This window comes from Schistocerca piceifrons, chromosome 7 (genome assembly GCF_021461385.2).
Source record: "Schistocerca piceifrons isolate TAMUIC-IGC-003096 chromosome 7, iqSchPice1.1, whole genome shotgun sequence".
NCBI classification, from domain to species: domain Eukaryota; kingdom Metazoa; phylum Arthropoda; class Insecta; order Orthoptera; family Acrididae; genus Schistocerca; species Schistocerca piceifrons.
The window spans coordinates 174,627,877-174,653,510 of NC_060144.1; the positions used below are offsets into that span (position 1 = coordinate 174,627,877).

The window sequence follows — 25,634 nt, forward strand, 5'->3', positions numbered from 1 at the left end:
CAGATAAGTCCAAATGGAGAATATCATTGTAATCATACAGCAATTATCCCCCCCCCCAAAAAAAAAAACCCTCTCTAACAAAATATCTAGAACTGTTACAGAGATACGGCATCTTAAAATATTTTCTGATATTCACATCTTCAAAATGGTATTCACATTTTCATATCTGGAGGTCTGTATCTCAGGGCAGCAACATACGCTAAATTCAATAACATCCGAGACTATGAAGGCAATGCCCCTGCCTGAAGTAATACGGATTATGCCTATTTGAACAAGCATTGTTTGCTAAGCTCTACCCTCTGGGATTGTTCAAAATAAGTTTGTACAAACTCTCAATAGCAACAGCTTAATCTGTAAATGTAAGACAACCACTATATTAATCTAGTAAACAATCTAAAATCACTGACCTCAGCAGCAAGTGCTTAATCTGCAAATAGAAGACAATCTCATAGTTTTCAAACAACGAATCTCGGAAAAAATCTCATCTTATAATCAGGTAAATACGGTTCTGTTCCACAGAGAGACTGCTATAACTCAAATTTTGACAGGCAAGCATCATTCTTGGTATGCCACATTTAGAGACTAGAAAACTTTCTTCCACACTTTTTTCAACTAAAATTTCACTCAGTACAAATACGCCATCTTGAATTTACTGCCTCCCAGATGTAGAGAGATTTGTGTCCAAACTAAATGAGATTTCATGTTTACATACAAAATGTTAGGGAATGATTGTGGAAAAGAATTGTTCTCTTTGCACCTACCTTAAAATTTGTACCATGAATATCCACAATTCAAACTTTCAAATAAGAACCTCTGACTAGTTTTAGGATGTAAGAGAGAAGATAACACATACCTATCCTGCAACTCTTTAATGGAGCAGCTGAAAATGGTCAGGTATTTGAAATTGAATAGTTCATCAGCATCAGCACAAATTTAGTACTTACTATGACTTGTCAATCTTTTTCTGGTTGTTGTGCTCTCTATTTAACAGGCCAGTAGATTTCTGACTGCAGGTGCTTTGTGTGTGGCCACTGGGAATGTTAAGTAGCTACACATATTGCTGCAAGTCTGACAAGCAATGTGCAAGCATCCACAAGTTTGCACAAATCGTCTTTATCCCACACAGCTCATGTATTCTTGTATAGTTTGGGTATTTATTTAACTTCTTTGATTATTTAACACACCTATGAGAAGCTTGAACACCATACATAAGATTGAAAGCAGCACTGCGATTTCTCACAACACGAAAGAGCTACAAAGAACTTGCAGATTTCCAAATATCTTCCATTTTTTTCTTTTTCATAATAGTAGCCATGAAGGAGTTGATTTTCTGAGGATGGCCTACTTGCCAGTGGTCAAATCAACTGCTTGGATTAGGAAATCAGAACATTATGTGCTGCATCACACTTTTTCTCATTGCGATATTACCCCATTTGTGTTCACAATAGTTTTTATTGAATTGCAGTTGCTTAAATTGCCTACTCAATCAAGTCACAATTGACCTGTTTGAGATCACTTGACATGGTCAGGCATTCAGAAGTGAATAGTTTAGCAGCATACATCTGGAACTATTACCACTTGTTAATCTTTTCCCTATTGCTATGCTCCCTAGCTCACAGGCCAAGGTACTTCGTGTGTGGCCACTAGGAATGTTAAGACAGCTACACGCATCACTGAAAGTCTGACAAGCACACATGAGCAAGCATTTTCCATAAGTCTGCACAAATCGTCTTTGCATCACACAGCTCGCCTATGCTTGTATAGTTTGAGGGGGTTCCCCCCCTCCCGTGTGTGTTCACATGCTGCAGCTATGAAAACAAATCTGGAATTGTCCTTTGTTTGTACATACATACAAGGATTTGGCACACATACTTGGTCACAAAAACTGACAGCAACCTGCATGGTTTAAAACTGTTAAGCCTCAACCCATCTGAATTGATACAGGCACTGCACAAACTTTCCCCATAGATGCTAAAGTACCCTTACGCAAAATAGCGGTTTCCACTTGTATGCTGGTTAAGCTATGAGTAATGTGTGGGGCCACCACTATATATTTAACAACAACAATACAACGTGTAACATTGCAGTAGCTGTTACAGCAGATAGTGAATGTTGTGTTGCAATGCAGAGACTGGTTTGCTTCTATATGTATGGTGAAGCAATTCCAATCTTGATGGAGGAGCTGTCTAAGACTTCTCTGCGGTGGTTTACTAGAATACAGAATAAGCAATGAAAATAATAATCTTGCAGAATGTTGCTTTTGAGAACTGATGTGGAACTTTTAGCAATAAGTACAACCATTGAAAACTAACACTCACTAAACCACTTTCATGAAATATTCAATCACTCATTACCACTACTTTCAAACATGTAGTACACATGTAGCACAGTGTGAAGAAAGCAGAATTTGTTCTCCCCCTCCATCAGTAGGTACATTCACCATGAGGAGGCAACTTCCTTCGCCTTCCACGAAAAGGTTGTCAGGAAGACGTTGACAAACAGTAAAGAGATTATTCTGCCATCTAAATGAGACTGGTTATATGATATGAATAGAATGATTGATGGCACATATATGTTCGTTTTGTGAACACAACAAATAATACCCTTTTTTCAGTTACACAAATGTTGTGATAGATGCACACACTGCTTATAGATGAACAACTGATACAGCCTATTCTTGTTAAAATTAACAACAGTTTAAAATAAATATATTAAGTACATTTTGAAGTTTGAATAGTGTCTATAAGAAAGGAGGTAACATATCTTCTCATGAGAGTAATATAAAAGAAGAATAAAAATACAACATGGAAACCTATGATAGAGCATTACAGAAGTAATGAAGCAGAATCAGCAACAGGTGGTTATTGCCGTTAACGCCTAACAAGAGACTGAGAGTATACAAGGGAGTAACATTATATAATACCTGCATGTTTCAATGAACCAGTGCTGAATAAACAACAAAATTATGCCACACTTAGAAGAGAGATACATGGAATACCCTACAGTGTAGTGAGCCCCCCAAACACACTTTACTGAAAAAAACTGTATCCCACCAGCCCTTACTTACAGTTATATACAAAAGTCTTTCACCAATTACCACTCTTTTATGCATACTTTCCAATAACCTATGTAATCTGTCCCATCTCCTCATTCAGCAATGCATGTTGTTTTCCTGAATGTGAATGACCATCACACTTGCCATTACGAAACACTTCTCCTAGTCCCATCTCCCAATAGTTATAACTAAGCAATGAATTAAATCACTACACTTAGCACCGTCTGTACTACTTGGTTTTCCGTGTGCTGACATATTTCTCTCATACCACCAAAAACTGAATCCTTATATAAACATCTCTCTTTGCACAGATATAAAATTACATAAGACAATGATGAGGTATCGAATTCATTTTCTTCTCCTCCTTTTTCTCAACCTTTCAACTGCAGCAGACGTGTTTGCTATTTGCCATGTTGACTGCTGTATAAATATCAGCGATCCAGTGCACTATTAACATTATGCTGAATATCTTCTGGAGCATGAAGTGGCAACCCTATCTGTCCTCCAAGCATAGCCAACTCTGATACATCATAAGTATAATGAGTGTGTTATTTACTTAGTAATTTTTAGATTGCAGCTTTTCTGCAGGTGAATTCCTACACTAACTCGCAAAGTGACGTACATCTTTAAAGTCATCTATGTGGTAAAGTTCAATAATACCATTTATAGAAGAATAGGATACACCAATCACTTGTCATATTAATTTAATATTACACTGGCATTTATGTAAACTACAGTGACATTTTTTAAAATTTCACTTTGTTGAATATGTCTCATGAGAACTGTTTGGTAGCTTTTAAGACGATAGCAAACTGGTTGTCAGTCACAGTTGGACATATACCTTTGATAGTATGTGTAAACAGCTATAGTAAGTCACTGATGTCTCCGCCTTGTGCAGTAGCTAACACAATGGTTGCTTCTCTTTTGAATAGCTTCTTGTGAATCAAAAATGGTCAACAGTCTGCAATGATGCTTATTTAGTTGCTTATTGTACACAATTTATGGAATAAACACTGTAGAATCCAAAATGCCCAACCATTCACGTTCATCTCTGCTACCAAAATAACTCTTTTTTTGCAAACAACTTTCCAAGGAAGATGATTATATGGTGGAAAACTTAGTTTTTTTATTATATGGTGGTAAATTCTGAAAGGTAACTTCTATATTTCAAGCACATAAATTCAATAAATTATCCCTAGACAGCCCTCAAAACCAAATAATCAAGTTTTCCAAATACTTTTCTGTGGTGTCCAAATAATAGCTGCACAACAGAATAGAAGATTACGTATAATTTTGTTTCACTGCTGCAATCTATGCTTCATCTAATTTTTGTAATTCACATACTGACTACACGTTAAAGCATCTGAAGTCTGTATAGTCAAGGGCAGTATTAGCACAGAAATTCATTAGGAATTAAATTCTAATGAAAAGAACTCTGTATTCAGTGCCTTTTACACCTCCTTTATATATTTTCTAGCCAACTTTTTGATTCAATCTTTGGGCTGGCACTGATGGAGTTAAAAACATATTTTTATTTATTTTTTTCTTCATTTAGATTTAGAGAAGTACTTTTCCTATCCACTTATCAATAGTTAATAATTTTTTGTGTGTAGAGTTTCAAACAAGGTCCAACACACAGTGGCAGGTTTCGCATTAGTATCTGGTTTCTTAGCCAATAAGTAAACTGCTCTCAGACTCTGGAGAATTGTAAACTCTTGTAGAAACATATAGGTGTATTACATGATTCACAAATGTTACTCATTAATGCTTCATTCTCATTCTCACTTTGAGCAAGACTCTCTAAAAATAAAACAGCAATTTAAGATCACAGAAGAAAATATGCATAGAGACTGTGCAGGTTCACAGCCAGTGGGCCCTCAGCATCACAATATGTCTCTGTATATTAACACATGCAGAGCACACAGGTATGTGAATGGTTGTACGTTGCCTCGGGCAGTCAGAGGGTTAATTATGGTTACATATTTATTTGTAGTAACATTTTGCAAGATGTCTACTATACACTAATTATTTTGCAAACAGGTTCCAATACATAGTAAGCTTTCTAGAAATGCATATGGGAGCTACATGACTTAACACACCCATAAGAAAGACATTATTTTTCTATTTTGTTCACCAATTTGTGTGAAGGTCAATTTGTTTTTGCATCAAGTCCCTAACTGTACGAGTTCTGAATTTCTCACCTGGTATATTTCTGCTCCCCTTTTTTTCATTTCTTTCTCTCTCACTTTAGACTGACTTGCAGTAGGAGTTAAATTGTTCAGAATGTTATGTTACCAAATCTATCTGTAGCTGGGATGCAACTGTGTTAATCATTTAACAATTTAATACCTGCTGTAGTACCATATCAGACCAGTCCTTGTGAATGAGCCTACCCATCTTCATATCACAAAGCTAATGGAAATTTCTTTCTAACTTACCAGGGAAATCCCAAATCTGGGCCTGACATGAATTTACAGCACTGGCTGATTTACATCGTGCACATCAATCTCCCCTCTCCATTCTCAGTCAGGTAGGTATTTCCAAAGGCAACAAGCCTTGTGATGGCAGTAGATTAAAGATGAGAATTACCAGCATTTGATGTAGCAACTTTCAGCGTATGCCTCTGAGCATTGAGCAGACCACGAGCCGCTAGCTGCTGTTTGTTAGCAGCATTTAGCTGAGCACCAGGTACATTTCTTGGCCTCTGTATCCCAACAAGCTGTATTGCCGGTTGCCCAGCACCCTGCAATTAGAAAATGTTCTTGAAGTTAGTCTCGGGAACAGTGAGTAACATTCACAGATTTTAAATGCAATTATAGTAATGTGGTGACTTGAGATGTAACTCACAAACAATAATAGACTAGATTTATAAGCAGTGAAAAGGAGATACTATATAGGCCACTCCTTGTAATTTAGGCATGTAATGGGCAGGTACCTACTACAAGTTAAGACTTCCAATAAATAGTGATTTTCTTTTCAAGCATGCAGTACTTCAACTTAATAAACAATTTACATTTCAATTGTGTTATTATTATCCAAATGAAGTGGAAAATGGTTGACAGCAGCGCCACAAGACACACAATTACTGATTTTTTGTTTGTTTATTATGAGTGTATGTATAAAACACACTCAACAGTAGTTTTAGCATTACAACATTAGCACTAAGAAAAACTATAGTAAAATGACTCAATGTAGAGAGAAAAGATCAGGAAGTTGTGTGCCTTGACAACACATTTAACACTTCTAAAATAACTTGCAGCAATTTTGACGAAGAGTAAATGTGGAAATATGATAGACAAGGTGGTGATTCTGTTGAAATGCTTACCATCTGGACTGCAGCAGTCAAACTATGCAAAACTGTTGTTAACAGTATAAACCAAAAGGAACACATTGAAAATGAGAGGAGAGTCAGTGAGTGATCATTTACTTGCATAATAACCAATGTTATGTTTTGTCTTACAAGACACCAAAAATAACATTTTGTGTTGTTCAATCGTATTTCTCTGTGTGATGATGTTTACCATTAACTTAACAACAAATAGAGAGAGAGATAATGTCCGACACAATGATTATATTTGAAAACATGTCATTCATAATAATGTATACATTATTAGAGGGTGATCCTTAAAAGTCAATTGCGACTACATGAGATAATGTTAATCAAGAACAGGAAGTAATTTCACAGTTCAAAAAGTTGTACAATACCATAAAGGCATCTTCAAACTCTCTGAATATTTTTGTTTTATGTTAGATAAAGTTCCTGCCCACTATATCTAATAAATTTATGAATTCTTTCACCAAGTATTATCAAAGAGAAAGGCAAACAATGGAAGTTGAAAAATATTCTATTGTCATATACTATGTGCAATGATTGTAAAAGAGCTGCTAACAGATAGTGTTTTCACTAAGACACCACATCATTACTGACATGAAACAATTCATACAAGAAAACTGGCAAGAAATTTACAACTCTGAAGAACTTTATTTGCAAGATGTTTCACAAGGAGAGGGCACGACTTGGGAAACTCATACTGGAATGAGGTTTGTAGTTTACCTAAAGAGGGTTATCTTGTAGGGCAGTAATAAAATGCACTGAACACCCAATACGCAGAAAAAAAATTTTAACTTTGTACCTGCATTTTGCATTCTAGTTTAATGAACATTTGAACTTGTGTAAAAATAGCTCAGTGGAAACAAGCTTGATTTTTAATCTGCTGATCCGGGTTAAATTCCAGCTTTCACCAATATTTTTTCTTTATTAATAATTAGAACTTTTAAATAAAGCGAATAATATGTGAGGGAGGGGCAGGAGTAACGTCCCAAGAAAAAAATTGGGTCCATCTGGCTCTGGATGGTAGCACCCTGTGAGGGCCTCTGCCTAGGATTTCCTGTGAAGCCCGGTCAACAGTCTCAACAGCGGAAGAGGAATCGTAGCTCCCAATGGCAAAGAAAGTGGAAGAACCTAATGAAGAAACCATGAAAAATAATCATTTCAGACCAACAATCTGAACTTATCTCAGAGTTTATTTCCTGCCATGTACAATGTACAATTTCCAGTGCAGAATTGAAAGTCTGCTAAAAGATAGGACTACCCAGACAGTAACTTGAGAGAGGGACCCACTGCTTTAGACAATGCATCGGGACCTAGGGTTCTGGGAAACCCAATATCTGTGATACGGATGAGTTGGAGCAGCCTTGGTATCCTTACAAACTCAAGTTCAAAAGAAAATTCTTCGCAGGCACCTTGAATGCAAACTCATTACTAAAAATAGGTAAACAGAAAGAACTTGAAATTCTCTTACGTAAGCATGAAATACAAATTTTAATAGTACAAGAAACAAGATTTTTGGAGAAAAATGTTACAGTAGTCAAAACAACACAAAATATTAAAGGGTAAACCAGCAATAAAAATTATTAAAGGCATACCAACAGTTGGTACCATCTTCTATGTTCATAAAAATTTAGTAGATAATATTATAGAATTCAAATTCAGTTCAGAAAGCCCCTCTCTTCTCACAGTGAAATGCAAAAATAAACGTTATTCATTTGTTAGTTGGCATGCTCCAATTAATGATGACAATACGAAAAATCTGAGTAAAGTAGAGGCATTCTGGGAACTTTTGGAAGACGAAATATCAAAAATTCCACAGTCAAATGTTGTGATACTGCTGCAGAATTTTAATACACAAATAGGGAAAGAATAAAAACTATCCAAAAAATAGTAGTAGAATATCCAGCCCATAAAAGAATGAACAAAAATGGCAGAAAACTAATTCATCTTTGTAAAACATTTCAGTTGAAGTTAATGTCAACTTCCTTAAAAAAAGAGGAGAGAGAGAGAGAGAGAGAGAGAGAGAGAGGTGGATATCTCCAAGTACAATACTACAGGAGATTCATTTAGATCATGCCGTTACTTCTCAAAGCAATATTAAAGCAATCATGAATGCAAAAGTACGAAGAAATAGGGAAAATTTGACTCTGTTCATTAGATGACTAAGATTAAACTGAAACTTCTCCCTAATAAAAACCAAGAGAGACAACAAAAATTGATTAAATATAACACAGACTGGCTCAACAATACAAAAGAGGCAATAAAACATTTTCAAGATAAAATTAAAACAGCTAAATCAGGAAAATGAGAAGAATTATCAAAAGAACACAACAGTGCAGCAAATAATGGATTTGGATCAACAAAAATGAAGAAGAAAGTCTAATGAAATGAAACCTGTGAAGCAGCAGTTGCAGAACGAGCAAAACAGTGGAAAAAATGGAATTGTTCTGGGGAGACTGAGCATCTTGATGAATTTACAATGCAAAGGAAAGAAATAACAAGAAAGCTAAAGAAGGCTAAACAATCTTGTGAGAAGTCAAAACTTGTAGACATACAAAACAGCTTGGTCATAAATAATTCCCACAATTTCTATCTGATGTTTAAAAAACATCAAAATAGATATCAAGCAACAAGTACTTGCTTCAGAGATGAAAATGGTAAAATAGGCCTGAGCAATACCCAGAACTGTGAATTAGCAAGAAAGTACTTTGACCAACTCTTGAACTGTGAAGAACTTAACTGTAAGCAAGAATTTCCATATCTACATGAAAAAACAGAAGCAAACCTACCACCTACAGCTGAATAAATTTAAAAAGCAGTAAATATCCCGAAAAACCACAAAACCAGTGGAGAAGACTGTACTACAACTGAACTTATAAAATGGTCTGAACAAAAAAATTATAACTAACCTACACATCATATCTGAAGAAATATGGGAAATTGAAAAGATTTCAGAAAACTGGGAAGTGGCTCTTATCCATACTTTGCACACCAAAAGTGATAAGCATGGTGCAAATACAATGAAGAGCCAAAGAAGCTGGTACACCTGCCTCATATCATGTAGGCCCCCTGAAAGATGCAGAAGTGCCTCAACATGACGTGGTATGGACGCAACTAATGTCTGAAGTAGTGCTGGATGGAACTGACACCATGAATCCTGCAGGGTGTCTATAAATCCGTAAGAGTACGAGAGGGTGCAGATCTCTTCTAAACAGCACATTGCAAGGCATTCCAGATATGCTCAATAATGTTCATTTCTGGCAAGTTTGGTGGCCAGCAGAAGTGCTTAAACTCAGTAGAGTTTTCATGGAACCACTCTAGTAATTCTGGATGTGTCGTGTGACGCACTGTCCTGCTGAAATTGTACAAGTCCAGTAGACGCAGGTAATCAGACAGGATGCTTACATACGTGTCAGCTGTCAAGTGTCATATCTATACGTATCAAGAGTCCCATATCAGTCCAACTACACATGCTTGAATAGGTCCCTGCTACATACAGGATCCATGGATTCATGAGGTTGTCTCCATATCCGTACACATCCATCCACTTGATACAATCTGAAACGAGACTTGTACGACCAGGCAACATGTTTCCAGTTACCAACAATCCAATGTCGGCGTTGATGGGCCCAGGCAAGGTGTAAAAGCTTTGTATTGGGCAGTCATCAAGAGTACAAATAAGTGGGCCTTTGCCTCTGAAAGCCAGATTGATGCTGTTTCGTTGAATGATTCACAGGTTGACACTTATTGATGGTCCAGCATTGAAATTTGCAGCAATTTGCAGAAGGGTTGCACTTCTATCTTGTTGAATGATTGTCTTCACTCATCGCTGGTCCTATTCTTGCAGGATCTTTTTTCAGCTGCAGCAGTGTCGGGGATTTGATGTTTTATCAGATTCTTGATATTCATGGTACACTCGAAATGGTTGTACGGGAAAATCCCCACTTCACCACCACCTCACGGATGCTGGGTATTATCTTTCATGCGCCGACTGTAACAGCACATTCAAACTCACTTAGATCGGTTACTGCTGCTAAAATGGCAGGTTATCAAGATTTAACAACTGCACCAGACACTTGTTGTCTTATAAAGGTATTGCTGACTGCAACGCCTTATTCTGCCTGTTTACGTATCTTGTATTTGAATACCCATGCCTATACCAGTTTCTTCGGTGCTTCAGTTGACTACAGATGTATTGCCTCTGTTGGCAGTGGGATGGAAAATATTTTCAACAATATTACTAAACAAGGTAGCAGCAAAACTTGATACCCATTTTCGAGGATATGAAGGTGGATTTAGAAAGGGCAGATCTTGTTCAGAATAAATTTTCATCTAAATCCATAATCCGTAATAGGCAAACGAACTCTGAAGACATAATTGTCACATTTATAGATTTTAAAAAATCTAAACCATCAAACCTTATTCTTGAAACATTCATGGACACCAACCAACTCAGAGGTAAAGTTCTGGGTTGAAATATCAAAAGCAATCAAAATAAAAACACAAGGAGATGGCCTGCCTCCACTCCTCTTCAACTGTGGCATAGAGAAAATACTAAGAGAATGGACACAAAAACTAAACGAACAAACTATCGCCAATAAGACGGGGGGCTAAGAAAAAAAGGATTGAAATTCACTGTCTAGCAATTGCAGATTATTTTTCCATTCTTTCTGAAAAACTAACATACACAGAAATACAAATCAATCTCTTAGAAGAAATAGCCTCCAAAGCAGGTATAAGAATATCTCTTGGAAGAAATGGCCACTAAAGCAAACAAAATTTATGACAAACATAAAAAAATGGCCCAGAAATCCTAGTAACAGTTGCTGAACAGATAGAGGGTTACTAAATTTATACAGAATGAACAGCAACAGGTTAACCAAGCAGATTTTCAAATATCTTTAGGACAAGAAGTCAACAATAACATGGATTCAAGAAGTTAGGAAAGATTTGGAAAGAAACAAAATAAGTGAAAAAGATGTAACAGAAAGAGAGATTTTTAAGAAGGAAGGATTCCAAGACAGGAGGGAGAAGAAGGCACGGTTGACATGGTTTGAGGAGAGAAAAAGAATACGCAGTGATAAGGTGAAAGAATACTGCAGGAAAATGAAATAAGAACAAAGGAGGAAGCATCGGAATCAGCAGGTGGTCCTTAGATGAACCAAATGGAAAAGGAAAAGAAAGAAAGGAAGAAAGAAAGAACAACCAAAATCATTGTAAATGAAATTATTATATTTCATATTGAAGCAACTGTTTGTTAGAGCTAATGAAATGAGTTAAAATTAATACCGTACTTTAAAAATAAAAATTTTATTACAATTACAACAGATTATCTGGTACAATAAAAATATCTTCTTTACATTACAAAGATTTTACACTTTTTTACATGAAAGAACTTAAATGACAATTATAATTTCATGGAAGAGTTCCTCATAAGTAACAAACGTTTTTCAGTCAGTATGGCCATAGTTCATGCATAAATTTCCTCATCTATTAACATTGCTTCATGAGGAATCATAATTGAAGGCTCTGGTGCAATCAAATTATTATCGCTGATCTAGCAGAACAACCGCATCTCTCAACAATAACATTGACTTTTCATTGTATAATTAGTCTCGAGAAATTTCATCTCTAACTTCTGATACATTCTTGGATTCCTTATTGACAGACATATCCACTGCAACGATCTTCAACAATATGTACACTCCAATCTCGACAATATTCCAGAAAGAACTGAAGAACTGGCACATGTATTTGAGATTGTTCAAAACAACCACCTAAAATGTAGAATATGGTAACATACTGCAGTGGGTAATTACTATTATTTGAATAGCTCTTGTAACATTTGGATATTCCTAAACATCTGCCTATCAGCAACAGATCGTCAGCTGAACTCTTCCACAGAATAAATATGTTAAAAACAAGTTCTAATGAACAACTTGGACCTGTTCATGAATAATAATAGTTTTATAATAATAATAATTCAAAAAATTACTTTTTAATGATAATACTATTGTACTAACCCTTCAGACCTTCTGGCTATAACTGTGTACATTAACTTTTACTGTGTCTTAGCTCCAACAGAGGTGTTTTTCCCCAATCGAAAAATGATGTACACATTTGTGAATGTTCAACCTCTGCATCATGCACAAGTGCTGTCAACTGTTGGGCATCACTACAAAAATGTCAGCAAGGCAATGTAGTAAGATGTGCAGCAGCTTGCAACTGCCAGAATACACAGATGCAGTTGGTTCGCTATATTCTACTGTATAGCTGAATACTGTTATTGTTATTTGGCATGGTAATCATTGAATGATCATTTTATTGTTTGTTACAATAGAGAATATTTTGTAGCTAGTTATTTTAATCAACAAAATGAAGATAAGAGTACAAAGTATGTTTTGAAAATCAGTGCATATTTTTATACAAATCTTGCATATAAAATCACTAAAAAATTATGTAAGAGCATATCACATAAAGAAAAATTTTCCCTTCTCCAGAAAAAATTCAGGTCTGAAAGGGTTAACATATACCTCTCTTCTAAAAAATGGATTTACTATTACTTAACTTCTTTAAAATATAATATTAATTTTAACTCATTTCATTAGGTCTAACAAACAGTTGCTTCATATATAAAATAAAATTATTAATGATTTTATTTATGATAGTTTTGGTTGTTCATTTTATTTAAAAATCCTTCCACTTATTACTGAAGGAAAAACATTTGGCACAAGCTGGGACTGAACCCAGGTCAGCAGATTAAAAAAATCAAATGTGTTGCCAATGTGCTATTTTACACGAGTTGAGGTGTTCACTGAACTAGTATACAAAGTGCGGGTAAAAAGTTGTAACATTTTTTCTGGGAATTTGCTAGTCAGTGTGTTTTCTACTGCTGCAGGATAACACCCTCCAGGTAAACTATAAGCCAACCAAGCCTCATTCCTATCTGAATTCCTCAAGTCATGCCTTCCCCTCCGTCAGTGTATTCCTCAGATTACAGATGTATGACAAAGTAATCTGAGCATTTTAGATCGGGCCCCTCCACGCCTGCACCAACGTTGTGACCAAACCAAAAGTTCTACTGTCACCTCTGTAAACATGTTAGTTATCTAGTAGGTGGATCACAGGATGCTGGGCTGTGATGTTATCCGTGCGTCTAACTGAGCAAGTAAGTAAGTAAGTAATAACAGTAATTTGTGTCTTACTTCAAACTCAGAATTGCACACAAAATGATAATATATGATTACTAAGACAAAATGTCATATGTTTTTATGATATCTGGGTCCACAGCCCTTGTAAAATTTTTGAATGAAGTCATTCACTTTAGGCTGTCAAAATATTATTTACATTACTGCAATGTGGACACAAGTTGTGACTATGAGGACTTTCAATTCATCTAAAGGAAAATGAAGTGCTTATCCATCTGATGTACTGCTCTTTCTTCCAGTGATGATGGTCCGTACGACCAAAACTGGTTGCAATAAAGAGTAATTCATACAGCTGACGCCTAAAATGCAGTTTCCTTAGTTATTAGTACAATAAAAATTATGCAGTAATTCTTAAGTTTCCACAGTTTGTTTCATTTCATACTTTCATAATCTGTGACTTATTCTACCAGATAACAGCACTTCTCCATGAAAAGGGTACAGGTATCTTCAACAACCAAGCTCCTTGTTCAGTACATTCCTTCTGTGGAAGTTTTTATAAAACCATGTACTATGCTGTTTGGGCTTAAGCTTTCAAACTGTGTGTGGGAAGCTCACAACACTGTAACAAGTACTGTAACGTTGTCGGAAACAAAATTTTCAAGTGTGTATAAGAAATATAAGAAATAAATAAAATAAATAAGGTCCCGAGTTCGAGTCTCGGTCGGGCACACAGTTTTAATCTGCCAGGAAGTTTCAATAAATAAAAAACCCACAATAATGCAAAAATGGGGGCTGGAGGGATTGTTTGAATTTTTATGTTTTTATAAAACAAGGGACTTTGAACTCTTTGGTGGAAAGCATATACACATAATAATATTACTATTCCCTTCATTGGAAATGACAAAACATTTAATTTAGCAATGAAAATAATCAATTTTTGAGAATATTACTGCATGGATAAAATTTTATCCACCAAGCAGCACCAGGAAGAAACACACATAAAAGTTCAGGAAATGTGCAAGCTTTTGGAGCCAGTGGTTCCTCCTAGCACAAGGTTGAAAGGGAAGGAAGAGGGGCGAAGGAAAAGGACTGGTGAGGTTTCAGAAATCCTTTATCTCTCTTCCTACCCTTTCAACCCTTCTGCCGGTTGAAGGAGCCACTTGCTCTGACAGCTTGCACAGTTTCTAAACTTTTGTTTATGTTACCTTATGCTACCCCTTGGTAAATAGAACTTTTTTATCTACTCATTTACATTATACACCATTTACTTTATTTGTTAAGACTGTTATGATTGCATGCCAACTTACATGTTGCCCATATTTACTCCCAACAACTTTATATTGTTGGTCCTACTCACTGCCTCAATATTGTAAATTATACCCTTATCACTAATGTGGAGTTAAGATTTGAGCTCTTCAAAAGTGTGCTGTCAGAATCACCAATTTCTATTAGAACTACGGTTTCATTTGCAAATAACACTAACTAATCATCAATAGGAGTGGTAGATACAGTAATATGAAACAAATCTGACATTCCTTGAGCTTTTCAAAGGTGTGCTATCAGAATCACCAATTTCTATTAGAATTAAGGTATCATTTTCAAATAATATACAGGGCTATTACAAATGATTGAAGCGATTTCATAAATTCACTGTAGCTCCATTCATTGACATATGGTCATGACACACTACAGATACGTTGAAAAACTCATAAAGTTTTGTTCGGCTGAAGCCGCACTTCAGGTTTCTGCCGCCAGAGCGCTCGAGAGCGCAGTGAGACAAAATGGCGACAGGAGCCGAGAAAGCGTATGTTGTGCTTGAAATGCACTCATATCAGTCAGTCATAACAGTGCAACGACACTTCAGGACGAAGTTCAACAAAGATCCACCAACTGCCAACTCCATTCGGCGATGGTATGCACAGTTTAAAGCTTCTGGATGCCTCTGTAAGGGGAAATCAACGGGTCGGCCTGCAGTGAGCGAAGAAACGGTTGAACGCGTGCGGGCAAGTTTCACGCGTAGCCCACGGAAGTTGACGAATAAAGCAAGCAGGGAGCTAAACGTACCACAGCCGACGGTTTGCAAAATCTTACGGAAAAGGCTAAAGCAGAAGCCTTACCATTTACAATTGCTACAAGCCCTGACACCCGATGACAAAGTCAAACGCTTTGAATTTTCGGTGCGGTTGCAACAGCTCATGGAAGAGGATGCGTTCAGTGCGAAACTTGTTTTCAGTGATGCAACATTTTTTCTTAATGGTGAAGTGAACAGACACAATGTGCGAATCTGGGCGGTAGTGAATCCTCACGCATTCGTGCAGCAAATTCGCAATTCACCAAAAGTTAACGTGTTTTGTGCAATCTCACAGTTTAAAGTTTACGGCCACTTTTTCTTCTGCGAAAAAAAGTTACAGGACGCGTGTATCTGGACATGCTGGGAAATTGGCTCATGCCACAACTGGAGACCGACAGCGCCGACTTCATCTTTCAGCAGGATCGTGCTCCACCGCACTTCCATCATGATGTTCGGCATTTCTTGAACAGGAGATTGGAAAACCGATGGATCGGTCGTGGTGGAGATCATGATCAGCATTTCATGTCATGGCCTCCACGCTCTCCTGACTTAACCCCATGCGATTTCTTTCTGTGGGGTTATGTGAAAGATTCAGTGTTTAAACCTCCCCTACCAAGAAACGTACCAGAACTGCGAGATCGCATCAACAATGCTTTCGAACTCATTGATGGGGACATGCTGCGCCGAGTGTGGGAGGAACTTGATTATCGGCTCGATGTCTGCCGAAACACTAAAGGGGCACATATCGAACATTTGTGAATGCCTAAAAAAACTTTTTGAGTTTTTGTATGTGTGTGCAAGGCATTGTCAAAATATCTCAAATAATAAAGTTATTGTAGAGCTGTGAAATCGCTTCAATCATTTGTAATAACCCTGTAGACTAATCATAAATAGCAGTGGCCATAACAACTTCACTATTGCACTAGTGTTGCCAGAAGTGGAGAAAATGGGCATCACTTGAAAGATATTTCATTTGTATCCAAGTGCTGCCAACATCAAGTTGCTCCTAATGCTAAGTATTACAAAGGGCTTGTGTTTACTAGCAAGTAACTTCTGTAAGCACTTGCTCAGGTGTTTACATTAGAACAAATTCTTACTCAAGTTTACTTTTTCAAGTCACTGGGGCAAGTTTGTTTCAGGAGTTTTCTGGAAGTACTTGTTGCAGAAGTGCAGTTATTCTTAAAAACCAAAGCAGTCTTCACTGTTGTTGCATTATTATTAATGAATAAATATTGTGACAAAACACAAAAATAAAAAAATGTTAGTGGAATACATATTGATTTTACCGAGAAACACTATTCAATTAACTAAAATCAGAGCATTTCACTTAGATTTAAAACTTTGAGGATGTCATTTGCAAATTTCAAATACCTCTTGTCTATTCTATAATCAACTATTTGATAACAAGTAAGAAAAATGTGGCACTGGGTCTCACTAAGAGGTTGCCTTTTAATTACTCTCCGATTTTTGCTAACAGTATTTACAACTTTTATCATAAATGCAAAGCATCTACATGTATAGTACCATTTAAATAAAAGTTAAGAAAAAAACAGCTAAAATTTAAAGATGTCTAAACTGCATTTCTCTCTTTCTTTCTGGTGAAACAAATTGACTGGCAAACTCAATTAATACTTCCTTGACTGGGGGTGCCAATTGTGTGTGTTTAAGGGTTCCAGTGGTACGTTTGTTTCTGCCCATCTGTCTTTGTGCCATTTTCATTTTTGACACTGACATTTTTGCATTGGTAAGAAAATTTCTGTGAGTTTGAGAAAAACTTCCACAAAATGACAAATTCGGCAAGTATGAATTTTCTCCCTACAGCGGAGTGTGCGCTGGTTTTAAGCCTCCTGACAAATTAAACCTGATTGCCAGACCGCGACTCGAACCTGGGAACCCAGTCTGGCACACAGTAGTAGTTTGCCAGGAATTTTCATGCAAGAAACTGTTTTGCATTTTCTTGAAGTTGACGAAACTACGGGATGTCAACAGGGGAGGAGGTGTTGTCTACAGATATGCTTGTTCCTATATTCCACCCACTTCTGTGATTGTACGAATGATGTGGCATACCACAGCAGGAAGTTTGACAGGATGCCTAATAAATACGATCACAGGATTACTATGTTAGAGTAGTTGCAAGACAGGGAAATAAACCACAATGATTCAATGTGTAAGACTCAACTATTGTCTAAAAAGGAAAATAAACCAGCTGTAAAAGTGTGTGCCGTGGATAAAATCGCTGAGAGCAGAGGCAACAAAATAGTCTTTTTACCACCCTACAACTGCAATCTAAACCCGATCGAATTGGCATGGGAGAAAATAAAACAATTTTCAGGGAGAACAATTTCACTGGTGACATGTCCAAGAAAACACTGCAGAATATTGTTAATGCTGCTTTCTTTTCAGTTGCTGCAAAGTACCACCAAGATTACTGCAGGGAAGTGCAGCAGCTGGAGCAAGAGTATTGGACACAAGATGGAATAATGGAAATGTTCATAAATTAAGTTATCAATGTCATGCCCTCAAGCTATGATGATGATGATGATGATAATCTTGAATCAAACACAAATGACAGTGGTCTTTAGTGAACATCATTTTGACAATTCTTTCAGGCAAAGTTAATTACACTTCGTAAACATTACTGTTATGCTGTGTTTAATAAATGAAAAGTGCAAACAGATTCCAAAAATCAGTTTTTGACTTTCAAATTATTTGCGATAAATAAATAATACATAAGTTGTAAGTAAAACTCTCAAGCATGAATATGTCAACAAATTAGGCGATTTCTGATCCAATGGAAGTGTCACTTAAGCAGGCAATATGTCCACAACTGTCACGTTCAGTTTCGTATTAAGCACAAAATGCAGGTAGTGGTGCCAGCACTGCTGCAAGGAGCTGTCGCTGCCTTCCCCTCATTGCTCATCTCCCCTCGGAAGCCGTAAAGCGGGGGTCATGGCTGCTCCCAACAGCCACCACACTAATCGACAACTTATTGTGCACAAACAGCTCAATAGTATGAAACAAATTAGACATTCCTTGATGATCTACAGACATGCCAGAGTGTCATTTAGGTACTTTTATTTCCAGCTAGACTATTCATATACAACAGAAAAACAGATTGTCTGTAGAGGTCTGATGTCCATCAGATTATCTTCCATTGCCCCCCCCCCCCCTCCCCCACATACACACACAAAACTACCAATTTATTCTACAGTTTCTCCAGGAACAGGAAGGGTGAAGAGCACTGACATGTACTTTCTTCAACAGCTTATCTCCCAGTAGCACAATGTCCACTGTCATTATGTGCCAGGATTGTGTTTTGCATTGCATTTTACTAAATATGTTTGGAGTCTCCAGCTATCTGCAGTGATTGTTGTCGTCGTGTGTATGTGTTCTATACTTATTATCTCAGGACGAAGACAATGCCCACAAACTTAGCAATGTTTTCAGTCTTGTTTATGTGCACATCAGCCACTCAGTGACTCAATTGCATGGGGAGCTGTTATTTTTACTCCTTTTATTACGAAAATTTCCTGCAGTACACTCTGTCTTACACTCAAGTGTGGCATCCGCCCATCCTCAAAGGATGATGGTGTAGCATAGTTGGTTAAAACTCGGCAACATCTGCTATGGCTGAAAAGTCCCACTCGAGAGTGGCAGTCTCTACGGCAATTTGGGCACTCGAAATGTGAAGGACTTCCACCAGATGCCACTCCCTACTTCCGTCCTGCCCTCTTCCTGATGTCTTCTCGCACGCATTTGTTCTCTGCAAGCTCAACCTCATTGCGCACAGTTTGTTGCTACCTGCCACGGTCACCTGCTTTTATTTTCCCACTGACTTGGATCGATACTGGCCCTGGTCAGATATCTCTTGCAGGCATCCTTGAAGTGAAGGTGCGGTCTTCCTATTGGCCTCAAACCCTCCCAAAGTTCTCCATAAAGCACTTTCTTTGGTATTCGCTCAGGACCCATGTGCCTGACATGTCCCAGCCACCTTAGACATCGGTGGCTCTCAGGAGTGCATGGATGCTGGTTGTGCTTGTGAGCCACAATCTATCCTTCCAAGAGTCTGCAGGATCCTCTGGAGACAACGGATATGGAAGCTGTTCAGTCAGGATTCGTGTTTAGCAAAAGTTGTCCATATCTCCCCCTTACATTTAACTACAAAATATTAGGGAGCATTCTGAACTGTCTAGAATAGTATAGGGATGGGCTAAATTATTAATTATGATTGATAGGTTACAACACTCTAGTTCCAACCACGTAATGGGTTCCTTGTAGGGTGTGAAGGATGCTTAAAAAAAGTGAAAACAAAAGCAGAAAATGAAAGAGAATGAATACTGAACGAAGACTCATTTTCACAACTGAAAGTATCTGTTTGACCACAGTAGCTATGACGAAACATAAAATTTGCTCACAAATACTGCATCGTGCAGTTCTGTTGCTTTATTCTCCAAAAGAACAAATTTCTGCCTTTTTCCATTTTGACATCCACAAGCAACTAATTATAAAACTTAATGTAACACTTCACTTTCCTACAGTATAATGCATTTGCATAATACACCGGTACAGAAATGCAATCAAGAATACACTTGGAGCTAAAAACACATTAAGGCTTTTGCATTGGACCTACAGCGCTGCTCGCCCAGTGGAACAGCTCTGTACTAAACAGCCTGACTTTATTAACTGTTTCTACAGGAACAAATATGTTCCAACTGTGAATTATATCCTATGTAGGTAGAGCTTTTAATATGTCACTGTTGCCATATAGAATGGACCACCAAGCCTAGGAACACCTATTAATGAAACAGCTGCGATAGAATGCTCTACAGGAATTTATACATTATAGGTGGATGAACAACACCCAGACTGCACAGAGCTAGCTGCGTAACAATGCAAGATTTAACTATGATGCATATTACTGTGACAAGGCACAAATGTTATAAACTGTTTCAAATTACTGAAATCTTAATAGCAAGAAGAAAAATATTGAAAGAAAAAGGGAAAAGTTCTCACTGTTATTAAATAACAGGGTAAATACTAAAAACTTGCTTGTGACAACTGTTGGCGAAGCCCACCCTACAAAACTATAATGCCATTGAATAGATAATAATTCTACTCACCAAGCGGTGGCGGGAGAACACACATATAAAGGCATTGAAGTTTGGAAGTTTTTAAGAGTCAGTGAGTCCTCCTCCACGCAGAAAGGTTGAAGGGGAAAGAAAAGGGGTTAAGGAGGAGGACTGATGAGGTTTAGGAAAAAGGGTAGGGTTCGGAAAAGTTGCTCAGAACCCTGGGGAGACTTATAGGACAGGATGAGAAGGAAAGACTGATTGTTAGGGATGGCACTGGATGAAATTTGAAAACTTGAGAGGTTAAAGGTGGAAAATAGGGCAATAACAAAGTCAGAGATTACTACCAAACCTCATGTATGTGTTAGCACGAGCAGAAAGCGAAGTGCACTATATGTGATAGAAGTGGGAGAGGGGCAGCAAAAACTGGGCTGGTCAGAAAATGAAAAATATAGAACACCAAAAGGGAGCAAAGAAAGCAATAGTCACTGTAAAAAAAATTAAAATTGAAATTGTTAGAAGCCTTCCAAGAATTACTCATATCCAGCACCGTTTCACAACCCTTTCTCAGGTCCCTACAACATGAACCTAATCTGTCCTTTGTAGAACTCCAGGCCCTTTGTTCCCTAAAAGCTGATGACACCACCATTATCCTCCAAGCAGACAAGGGATTTACCACTCTGGTACTTGACCAACGAGAGTATGTAAGGGAAGGACTATGCCAGCTATCTGACACCTCTCCTCAACCCACAGAATTTCTCACCCCACCCAAACCACACACTTCACCTTTTACCTTTATCCCAAGATTCACAGACTCAAGCACCATGGCTATCCCATAGTAGCTGACTTCAAAGCACCCACCGAACATTTATTTGCCTTAGTTGATCAGTACCTGCAACCTGTAGTACAAAGACTTCCCTCCTATACTAAAGACAGCAGCCTTTCCTAGACCATCTGAAATCTGCGCATGTCCCACTCCCACCACACACCTTGCTTGTCACCATTAATAACACCACCTTCCGTAACATAACACCCCGTGTATATGGTCGGTCTGCTGCTGAACATTTCCTCAGTCAACATCTACCAGATTCCAAACCTATAACATCCTCTCTGCTCACCTTAATCAACTTTATACTTACCAATAACATCTTTACCTTTGAGGGACAGATGTACAAACAAACCAGGGGCTCAAGCTTGGGAACCACGATGACTCCTTCCTACATCAACCTCTTCGTGGGTCGCTTGGAGGGGGCTTTCCTGGGATCCAAACTCCTTCAGTCTCTGGTCTGGTTTAGATACATGGATGATATCCTTGCCGTATGGACTCATGGTGTGGTTGACCTATTAAAATTCTTGGACTCTCTAAATACATTCTCGGAAATAAATTTCACATGGTCCTATTCCAAATCCCATTCCACTTTCCTTCATGTTGATCTCATCCTCATCGAAGGCCAGCTACACACATCTATTTACATTAAACCTACTAACAAACAACAGTACTTACATTATGAAAGTTGCCATCCATCCCATATCAAACACTCCCTTCCATACAGCCTTGGTATTCAAGGCAAAATTATTTGTTCAGTTGCAGACTCATTACAGCAATACACCAACATTCCCACCTCAGCCTTCACTGGACATAATTATTCCACCAGCCTAGTTCAGAAGCAGCACATCAAACCCCAGCACGGCTGACTGCCAACAAAAACACCACTTGTCACTCAGTATTATCTTGGTCTTGAATGTACTATTCATCTACTTCGACAAAGCTATGACTTCCTAAAGTCATGCCCTGATATGAAATCCATTGTGTCCAACATTTTGTCCACCACAGCCAGTAGAGCTTTTCATTGTTCTCCCAGTTTAGGAAATAACCTTGGTAGATATATGCTCCTTCTGTACCCATCTCCCTATCCTACAGCTCCTTGCCCTGTGACCTTCCATGCTGTAAGACTTGCCTTTGCCCCTCCTACCACCACCTACACCAGTCCTGTAAGTGGCAAAATATGTACTATCAAAGGGAGAGCCACCTGTGAAACGACATGTCATATACCAGCAATTATTTAAATACTGTTCGGCCTTTTACATTGGCATGACTGTCATCAAGTTATCAGTTATTACGAATGGGTATAGGCAGTGAATGCACACTGGCAAAACACAATATGCTATTGCAGAGCACGCTGTACAACATGACAGTCATGACTTCAGTGCATGTTTCACCACACGTGCCATCTGGATTCTCCCCGCAGACACCAGCTTCTCGTAACTCCGCAGGTGGGAACTGGAGTTACAACATGTCGTTGTTTCTTGCCGTCAACCTTGGTTTATTTTACATTAATGTCTTTGGTCTCAACATTTCTTCACAGTAACTACTCCTTTCTTCACTTCCTTTTAGTTTTATTATCTTTCAATTTTTGATCTGTCTATCCCCCCCTATTACAATAGTATGCACTTAGCTTTCTGCTCTCATTAATTAGTGCACAATATTTTGTCAGTAATCTCCATCTTGTTTATTACCCTATCTTCCACCTTTAAACTCTTAGATTTTCAAATCTTGTCTGGTGTAGTCCTCAACAATCGGCCTGTCCTCCTCATCCCATCTGGTTCCATTAAGTCTTCCTTGACCTGGGGTTCTGGTCAACTTTTCCAAGCTCTACCCTATTTCCTAAAACTCACCAGACTTTTTTCTAAAACTCTCTTCTTCCCCCTTCAACCCTTCTACCAGAAGAAGGAGCCTCTGGTTCTGAAAGCTTGCAAACTTTAATACCTTTATATGTACGTTCTCCTGCCACCACTTGGTGAATAGATTTTTTTATTCATCCATTACATCATATTTTCATAAATCGATGATTTTGTTCATCTATACTTGATCTATATTATTAAAATTTTGATATGGTTCAGAGTGGAAAGTATTCTTTGCCTAATAGGTACAATTCATTAAGTACTCTTCAGAGTTACATTAAATATCACCCATCCATAATGTAGTATAGCAAGAAGACTGCAAATAAATAAGACTTAGAATTTCCATTGTACAGATTGAATATATAGAGTAAAAACTAATACACAGAAGGAATTATAATTAATAAGACTCTCATATTCATACTGTAGTTGGTGAAAGACAATAAAGGCAACTAAGAAAAGTGATTTTAGGTAAAATTCAGTGGAATGAGTCAATTTTCCTAATTCCACTATACCAATATGATTACAAAAGTCACAACATATATTAATCCATCGTAAAGTTACTTAGTGTACAATACTTACAGCTTCATCTTGCAGATACATTTCATGTTACTATATCGTATCATTTATCAATTTGTTCCCCCTGACTCACTATGTATCGCATCAATTGTCTAAATATTATTCATGCTTTTCTCCACAGTTGTTTCCATCCCCCACTGGTTACTGCACTAGTTATTTAGTAATAAGATTTGTAGTGATTTGATCATATTTATGTCACATTAGTTTTAATGTTCTCTAGCTGTTAATCTACACCATCTAAAGGAATACTGGTATAAGTGTAATCATTGTTAATTCATCTTGGAATGTGGTCGCTCACCTGTAATTAAAAAACTGATAAACTACTGAAAGACATTTCATTTACTTAACACAGTAGTGCATTATTAATAAAGTGATTCCAACATCCGTAAACCTGCATGCAGTTGTAACCTAAGCAAATAAACGAGCATATTTTCTTAAAAAGTGACTGCACACTGGTAGACTCGCAAATAATTACATACTTCCTTTACAGTGGTAAACTCATGGTACACCAAAATCAGTATCTTTAAAACAAGGATTCGTCAACACACTAGCAAAACTAGTTATGCTAAAGAGCTAAAGAGATAAAGTAAAGTTGGTGAGAGCTTAGTGTCTTACTGACATTGACTTCACTAGTGATGGGGCACTAGTGCAAGTGAACAGGATGGGAGTGGAAATGAGCTGTGTCATTCATGAAGAAACCGTTTCATCCCGCAGTAATTCCTAGGGAAGTAATATGCTATGTAATGTACCATATTGCACACTGCAAAAGTGGAGAGGTCTAGTTGCAGGGTTCAAGAAAAATGATATTATGGAAATCTGACCAAGAGACCATAAATTAATGTCTAGCAAGAGGCTTGGTCACTTTTTCATGTGTTCTGCTTCTTACAAAACTTTGCAATGGATCTTGCAGAATTTCTATGCAGTAATAAATGATGGTTGAAATGTACAGATTAAGGCAATGATAAAGGACATAAGGATATGCCGAGTTGTACACAAAAAAAAAAACAGCAGCAGAAGCGAGTGTGGGATCTATTGACAAAAGAAAGTGTCTTGGTGTAGGTAAATTCATTGTGTTACAACGTGTATGGTAATTCTGATAATTTGAGAAGATCTAAGCATTTCTTGCCTACAAAAATAAAAAAACTGCCATTATGACTAGTACTGGGCATGTTTCTAGCTTGTTTAGAAAACAATTTTCCACTTGTCAGACACCCACAAGAAGTGAGATGTCTTTAAATACACCTAAAAACTGTTGGCATTGATTAAAATGTATGATAAAATAATTTCCAATGGTACTAACACTATTTTGGCAATGACGAAAAATTACCTGAGTGAGGGCCACAGAACCACTGGAGGTGGCTGTACGAAGATTCTGCTGGCTCAAGTTTTTTACACCTGATGTCATAATCTGAGCTGCAAAAGGAAGGTTCTCGTGAATAGTTTATAAGGGTTTTTACTTCTTCGGTAAACACTTTTTTAAAATATTGACAGGCCTTTACCTACAAAAGATTACACATTTTATTGGAGGAAAGAAAAAAAATTAGTACAAACAAATGATAATCACTTAATTGTAATGATAATCACACAATAATAGCTGTGTAGGTGATGATATTACAATTCTTACATTCAGGAAGGTTGTAAAAAAAAAAAAAAAAAAAAAATCAAGCAGTGAAGGGAGAAAGCTCATAGTAGTTAAAGATAA

The 25,634-nt window shown here is 37.4% G+C and overlaps 1 protein-coding gene across 2 annotated transcripts in view; it reads right to left on the reverse strand.

Moving 5' to 3' along the window:
- Positions 1-25,634, reverse strand: part of LOC124805206 (putative mediator of RNA polymerase II transcription subunit 26) — a 289,089-nt gene that overhangs the window by 80,891 nt on the left and 182,564 nt on the right. For both annotated transcript variants that reach the window (XM_047265702.1, XM_047265703.1), the window contains 2 exons: positions 25,260-25,345; positions 5,645-5,798 (listed from right to left, as the gene is read on the reverse strand). In XM_047265702.1, the coding sequence (XP_047121658.1) occupies positions 5,645-5,798; positions 25,260-25,345 (240 nt within the window). The remainder of the gene's footprint in view (positions 1-5,644; positions 5,799-25,259; positions 25,346-25,634) is intronic.